Source organism: Triticum dicoccoides, chromosome 4A (genome assembly GCF_002162155.2).
Source record: "Triticum dicoccoides isolate Atlit2015 ecotype Zavitan chromosome 4A, WEW_v2.0, whole genome shotgun sequence".
NCBI lineage: Eukaryota > Viridiplantae > Streptophyta > Magnoliopsida > Poales > Poaceae > Triticum > Triticum dicoccoides.
In genome coordinates, this window is record NC_041386.1 from 46,576,477 (window position 1) to 46,584,649 (window position 8,173).

Here is an 8,173-nt window from a genome sequence, read left to right on the forward strand (position 1 = left end):
TAAGTTGATGGGTAAGGGTTTGCAGCACTCGCTAGTACGATTTCTTCGACACATACATCTACTACTTAATCAACAAGCATTTGGTGGTCATGGTTCTCGGGCGTGGCAACATGGACCAACGACGCTAGACAAGGTGTGTGCCGCCGTTGCGCTGAGGTGAGATTTATCGGCATCCCCATGAATCAATAGCTTGGTCACTATGTCAGTTTTCTCATTAATGGTTTTGTTCTCTTTTCTCATCCCATGTTCTAGCATCCCCGTGACCAAATCATGCTGTGTCTGGCATGACGATGATGGATACCATCACACCAGGAAGGCCCTAATAATATCCCTCCACTGCCGAAGGAGAAAATACCAATCTTGAGCTATGAAGTACCTTTATCATACTTTTCTGATGTACCCGAAAGTTGCCGTTGTGATCACCCTGTTACGCCTGACGCTTGATGACCCCCAAGGTACACCTTCCGGCATGAAGGTACTCTTTTTTGAACACAATATAGATGCAAGCACTCCTATGTACAAGTATACACTCACCTCTATAAATGCACGCGCGCACACACACCCTACCCTTATGAGCACCTCCGAGAGACTGAGTTGGCATGAAGGTACTCGATACTCTCATGATGCAAAGAACTATACGAACGTTAACTTCTCTATGATGATACTTATAACTTAGTGACAATGTGATATCAAAGTATAACAATCAATTGGGTTTGTTCAACACAAGTATTCTACTGAAAGTGTGTCCTCAAAGTTGCTGCTATCTATTGTTACACTAAATCATGCCCATGTTTAGGAAAACGAAATCATAATGCAACACTTGAGCCAGTCTTAGAGGCGCGACTAAGAATTAATTTTACAATTTATTATTCCATACACGATACATGCAAATGAGTTTTTTCTCTCAGCCTCTTGGATATACAAACTCGAGAGCCATTGCAATTGCAACACAAAACATAAAACATAAAACATAATTAATAACATTTAAAATTGCTTGTATTGCATATTTCCTTCAATTTCGCGTTCATTTTATGGACTAAAAATACTAAGAATAGATTAAATCAAGAAAGAGGACAAATGATCATTAAATCATGGTATTATGGGACAAATCAACTAAAGCAAAGTGGGGCAAAATATCAAGTGCCCAAGCTATGTGGGGGCAAATTATCTAATCTCCCCACATCCTCCTGTGTTTGCTTTGGTCCCATCGCCGCGATCTGCCGCTGCGCCGACCCCTCGACCATCCACGGACACCTCAACTTGAGAAGCACTCACGCCGTCCAAACCCACGACGGTGATCACCGACCCACGTTCCTCTCCGATTCCAACTCTCCAACCCCGAACATTTTTTGGGAATACACGTTGGCCATTTTGTAAATATACTGTGAACATTTTTTTAACAGACGGTGAATATTTTTTAAAGACATGTTGAATAGTTTTCAAATACATGTCGAATTTTTAAATACATGTGAACATTTTTTTAAATGCGGTTAATATTTTTGGAACACGCATTCAATATTTTTCAAAATACATGGTGAATATTTTTAAATATGTTTGAGCATAGTGCACAAACACTTTTTAAAATTCGTGGAGAATTCTTAAAAGTACGTAACATTTTTTCTATCTTTTAGTCGGAAAATTGGCAAATTTCATGAAAAATGCATTAAGATTTCTAACAAAAAAACAAATAAGGAGGAAATTGCAGGTAATTCCCGGCCCGACCCAGGTGGCCCCGCTACAACCGACGCATCCTTAGTGTTCGCTAAGAGTGAGGCATAAAGGCACCACAACGCCGATAGGGCGCCATAATCTAAGTCGACCCAATGGTGGAGAGAGCGGAGGCGGAGCCATCTGATCGATTTTTTTTCTGGTTTGTGCAAGATAGTTTTGTATGTTTCCTCTCTTTGGCTAGTGATTTGTCGATTATTCGATATTTTTCTCTGCTTTTTTCAATTTTTCTACCCCCATTGTTTTTATGTTTTCCATGCTTCTTCTTGTTTTCTTCTCCTTTTTCAATTTTATTTTCCCCATTTTGAATACACGTTCACATTTTTTTAAGTACATGTTGAACATTATTCTGAATACACGCTAACCATTTTCTTAATATACCATGAACATTTTTCCAATACATGGTGAAATTTTTCTATACACACGTTGTATATTTTTCGTATATGTTGATTTTTGAAATACATGTGAACATTTTATTGATGCATGGTAAATAATTTTTAAACACACATTCAACATTTCTTCAAAAATTTATGGTCAATATTTGAAAAATACGTTGAACATACTTTCAAAATGCAATAATACTTTCGAAACAAATATTATAAAAATTAGCAGAAGAATTTAGAGAAGTACATGAACAAGTTTTCTAAATTTTGTATGAAAATATTAACTTGTTTTGGCAAAATAATACAGTAAGATTTTTTAACATAATAAAGGAATGATTATAAAATTACTCATAACTTTCTGCCTGGCCCAGGTGGGGACCGCCGAGAGCGACTCTTCTAAAAGTCGTGATTATTTTTTCAAATTCACGAACATTTGTAAAAAGACCGGATACTTTTTAAATTCTGATTTTTTTAGAATGGTGATCATTTTTCTCAAATTTACAAATAAAATCAAACGTTTTTGACATTCTTCAATTCGTGTTTTTATACGGATAGTAAAACTTTGGAACATTTAGAGAGAAAAAAAAGGGAAAACAGAGCAACCCCGCATATAGTCTTGGTCTAGGCAGCCTGGCGGGCCGAAACTAGCGATCGTTTTCTTTTCTCTAGCAATCTGGCCATATGCACACTTGCGGGCTGGGCCTGGCCCATACGCGGGCTGCTATGAGCGACGGTGCCATCGCGCTCGCTCCCGTAGACGCGCCCCGTTTAAGCAAGCCCTAGACTGCTGCTGCTGTGTGTCTTCCTCTGCTCCGCACCGCCGCCTCTGCATCCTCCCCGACGACGAGATCCACCCGCCCCCTACCTCCCCCCCGCCTCCGCCCCGTCGCCAGCCCCCGAGGTACCCCGCCCGACCGCCCCCCAGTCAGTTCTCTTCTCCGTGGCCGGATCAGCGCGACGCGTTCCTGACATTTTTTCTGGCTCTCTCCGTGGTTGGGCAGATGGAGAGGGTGCTCAAGGATGACGCCATCCAGGAGAAGGGCGAGCGCGCCAGGATGGTAACCACCCGCCTCCCATCTGATCTGCTTGTTTTCCTTCTTGGTCTGACCGGGTCGGTTCGTTCGTTCCTCCGTTGGTTCGATGGCGCTGCTGCAACTGTGTGCAATTAGTTTACTGATCTCATTTAGACTGCAAAATCCGTAGATTGTTAGTTCGGCAAGTGCCAGATCAGCAACCTGACCGTGGGCTTCGCGTAGTAGGATCTGTAGGTTACGGCGGCACACACGCACACACTGATGCTGTATTGCTGCTGCATAATGTGCTTTTGCAACTGTGCGCAATGCGTTTACCGCTCTCCTTCAACCGCAGAAGCTGAATATCACTCCCTCCGTTCATAAATAAGTGATGTGGTTTTAGTTCACTTATTTATGAACGGAGGCAATACTTTGTAGAATCATTGTTCAGCCTCTTTGTTTATGTGGGGTTCTGATTCATTTGATTTCGCCCCCCTGGCAGGCATCTTTTGTAGGTGCCATGGCGATCGCAGACTTAGTCAAGACCACATTGGGACCAAAAGGAATGGTACGTGCTGCTCGCAGAGAAAAAAAATGCAGTTTGGGCAAAAGATGGCGCCAGCCAATCGAGTGCTGGAGGATTTTCCTTGGAATTTACATGTTACCTTGTTTATGTCCAGGACAAGATCCTTCAGTCGACTGGCCGAGGGCGGAGTGTCACCGTTACAAATGATGGTGCTACCATTTTGAAGTCGCTTCATATCGACAACCCTGCTGCCAAGGTCCTTGTTGGTATCCTTTTGTTTGAGCCTACTGCTTGATGGTTTTCCTGCTGAGATGATGCTTGTTTCTAGATCTGGCAATATAGGCTTCTTGTAGCTTCTCCTGACCCCATTTGATTAGTTGGTTGTATGGATGTTCTCCCTAATTGAAAGAAAATGTAGTCCTTAATGATTGTTAGACATCTCAAAAGTCCAAGATGATGAAGTTGGTGATGGAACAACTTCTGTTGTTGTTTTGGCTGGAGAACTGTTGAGGGAGGCAGAAAAGTTGGTTAACATGAAGATTCATCCGATGACTATTATTGCAGGTAATCCTCATTTTAGACACAGTTTATTCAACATGTTATCCCTAACATTTAAAATTGTGCAACTCTTGGTTACCACCTCAATACATGTTACTAAGTTTTTGGCGAGTAATGATACAATAACAACATCTGCAGATCAGTAAGACATGTGAAGTTTGGAAAATGACATCTCATGCTTACATACTTTGTTTTTCAATTTGTCATGTTTAAATGATTAAAAGCAGCTCCCTTAGTCTAGGCAACTTCCGGATTTTAAAAGTAAGACAGTACCTTAAAAAAATGAAAGCATTGCACTTCTGTGTTGATGTCATGTTGGCGATGGACAACTATGACCCTTTGTTTTCTGTTCCATTTTCATGTTTGCGTCTTCATTTCTAATCTTTTTGGCTTGCTTATTAATGCAGAAATGATACACATGATATTTGAGAGATACACATGGATGCATGATGGAACTGTTTGCAAATATATAGCTAATCATTTAGTTACATTTCAACATCTCTAATGCTTTATCATCTCTCTGTACTATTAGGTTACAGAATGGCTGCTGAGTGTGCCAGAAATGCGTTGCTGAAAAGGACCATGGACAACAAAGACAATACAGGTCACCTATTTAGTTACTTTCTCATATATGATTTCTTAACTATATTTAAACACTATGTAATCTTCTTCTAGTAAGTACTTATGTTATGTGCGACAAAATTTATGTTTGCATTAATCCTTGGGGCGGATACTTATTTTCCCCATTTTATCTTGTAATGAGCATCACTTCCTGGAATACTAGCTTAGCACCTGGCATCGCTGATTTCCTAGTTGGGACTTGGCATTGACTTGGCAGTAATTTTCAGTCAGATGTTTAAAGTTTATTGCAGTCATTATGTTTTATATTATGGTTTATATATTAAGAGTTTGCCACCAGGAATGGTATTCTGACAATAAACCTTCATTGGTGCTGCAGACAAGTTCAGATCAGATCTCATGAACATTGCCATGACTACGCTTAGTTCAAAAATTCTCTCCCAGGACAAGGAATATTTTGCTGAACTTGCAGTTGATGCTGTCCTCAGGCTTAAGGTAAAAGTGATTGGGGGAAGTTGGTCATACCATACCTTTTCTATATGTGGGGTGTTGCTTGAAGTCTAATTCATTAGTTCATAATTATCCATTCACATTGGTACGTTCTGTTAGTAAAATGTTGATTTGGTATGCACCACACTTCTTGTTCATTGGTGGCAGGGTAGCACCAACTTGGAATCAATCCAAATTCTGAAGAAACCGGGAGGTTCTCTCAAGGATTCCTTTTTGGATGAAGGGTATGTTCTTTCAAACCCTTGTTCTTTTTTATCCCAACTATATTATGGTTCTATATCAGTTACAAACAGACTGATAAACATATACCATTTTCAATCTATTTTGCAGGTTCATTCTTGATAAGAAGATTGGCCTTGGTCAACCAAAGCGTATTGAAAACGCTAATATTCTGGTTGCAAACACTGCTATGGACACAGATAAAGTTAAGATTTATGGGGCACGTGTCCGGGTGGATTCGATGGCTAAGGTTGCAGATATTGAAGCTGCTGAGAAACAGAAAATGAGAGAGAAAGTTGAGAAAATCATTGGCCACGGGATAAACTGCTTTGTCAACAGGCAGCTAATCTACAACTTCCCTGAAGAACTTTTTGCTGATGCTGGCATACTCGCAGTTGAGCATGCTGACTTTGAGGGCATCGAGCGGCTAGCTCTTGTCACTGGAGGTGATATTGCATCAACTTTTGACAACCCAGAGTCTGTTAAGCTTGGGCACTGCAAGCTCATCGAAGAGATTATGATTGGGGAGGACAGGCTGATTCATTTCTCCGGGGTTGCGATGGGGCAAGCATGCACCATTGTCCTGAGAGGAGCAAGGTATGCCTTATTTATTTTTGGTGTAGCTCCTTATCATGCAGTGATAATATTGTATTATTCAGGCATTCTGTTTTGTTTGGCTGCAAACTGAATACATGTGTCTTGTTGTCTACAGTGAGCATGTACTTGATGAGGCGGAGAGGTCCTTGCATGATGCCCTATGTGTGCTTTCTCAGACGGTAACTGACACGCGTGTCATATATGGTGGTGGATGGCCTGAGATGGTGATGTCCAAGGAGGTGGACGAACTTGCAAGGAAGACCCCTGGGAAGAAATCTCATGCGATTGACGCCTTTTCGCGCGCCCTGCAAGCCATCCCAACAATCATTGCTGACAATGCTGGTCTGGATAGTGCTGAGCTGATCTCCCAGCTCCGAGCCGAGCACCACAAAGAGAACAGCACTGCTGGAATTGATGTCATCAGCGGCGGGGTAAGCTCACTGAGAAGACTCCGACTTGCTATGTAGGTAGTTACAACACGAGTGATTTTTGAAACTAACATGGTCTATTGTGGTGCAGCTGGGAGACATGCAGAAGCGCGGGATATGCGAGGCGTTCAAGGTGAAGCAGGCCATCGTCCTGTCGGCGACCGAGGCCGCGGAGATGATCCTGAGGGTCGACGAGATCATAACCTGCGCCCCGCGCAGGAGGGAGGACAGGATGTGAGCGCTGTCTCGATGCAGCGCTCTCTTATGTATGATGGTTTGCCGAGTTTTGGCTGGGTTGCTGTGGTCCACGACTGCTTTAAAGTTTGATCGACCCCATTTCGATTGTCGTTGAACCCTGACCCCTAAGCGACTGGAACTTGTAGCTGCTAGCGTTGTTCTGTAGGGAGTGGCTTGGTTTTCTTTCGGTTGATTTTCCACTAAGAGGATATAGTGATGTGTAAGTGTAACCTTGTTTTATGTGCATCTTTTGCATGCGGAGGACTTAGTTAAGAAGATGCATGCAATGCTACGAGTTTTCAGTTTTCCATGTGTTTGCTGTACTTGCTGGATATCTATCAGCCGTTGCTAGCAGTGTGTTGGACATGGCACATGTATGGCTGGAATCGGGCCCAGTTTTGATTGTGATTGTGCCGAAACAAGATAGGACAATCTGTGCGCAATCTGTGCGCTTGGAGTGTTTGATTATCTGTTTGACAAGTGTTTTCTTATTGTCGACTGATTAATATCGGTTCTTCTTATCTTCATTAGCTAGTTCTATTGGACGTCTGGACCACATTCAGTTGTGTTGTGGACTACTTGCTAGTAAAGGAGCTTGGCTTACATAAAACTGTCATTGCCAGAACAAACCCTGATAATCTATCTGCCTAGAAGTTCCTAAGTACCAAAATATTTTCTTTTTCTTTTTGAAATAGCAGGATTCCTGCATTCATTAAGAAAAGAGTTTCTCAGTTAATTGGGGGAAAACCAGACTGCACGTTTAGTTTAGTTATATGGAGAACTACGCAAAACCCATCACAACCGCTGAGCGGCACACATAAGATACCTCACGCACACCACGCCAACGAGGGCCTCAACGAGACATCGCGTAGGCATCATCGTCATCACTCCTCCCCTGGAGGCGTTATCGCTGCCATCCCTACACCCCGAGCAAACGACTCCCACTTTGCCGTACGCGATCGTCGACCCGACCCACACTGAAGAGGCCGTGGAGAGATGCATGAAGATCTGTGCCAAAACTCAGCCACCTGTGACTAGGCAGCGCACCTATGACTAGGTACGGCTAGCGCCGCAGAAAATCATCGAACGAACCATCTGCTGCCCGTCATCATACGCCACCGGGCCCCGCCACCACAACTTCGACTTTGCAGCAACAAACCAACCGAGATAATCCCGCGGACACGCTGGAGAAAAGTGGACTACCTCAACCATAGCCACGACTCCGACATTGCTCCCCCCATCATCTTGCCACAGAAGCCTCGAAGCCAACACCATCGTCTTCCGCTAGTCCTGCTTGTCAATACCCATCTCCAAAGATGAAGCCCCAAGGGAGAATACAACACCAAGGCGCTGTCATCTTCCAATCAAACAAGATCAAGGGTTTCCCCGGAGTTG

General features: G+C 42.9%; 1 protein-coding gene across 1 annotated transcript; it reads left to right on the top strand.

Moving 5' to 3' along the window:
* The first annotated feature begins 2,910 nt into the window (after positions 1-2,910).
* On the top strand, positions 2,911-7,129 carry LOC119284896 (T-complex protein 1 subunit beta). The gene is made up of 11 exons (XM_037564072.1): positions 2,911-3,012; positions 3,113-3,169; positions 3,627-3,692; positions 3,805-3,916; positions 4,086-4,214; positions 4,741-4,812; positions 5,167-5,282; positions 5,445-5,521; positions 5,628-6,113; positions 6,229-6,544; positions 6,633-7,129. Exons 2-11 carry the CDS (start codon positions 3,113-3,115, stop codon positions 6,777-6,779), a joined length of 1,578 nt encoding a protein of 525 aa, XP_037419969.1. The 5' UTR covers positions 2,911-3,012; the 3' UTR covers positions 6,780-7,129.
* Positions 7,130-8,173: the final 1,044 nt, after the last annotated feature.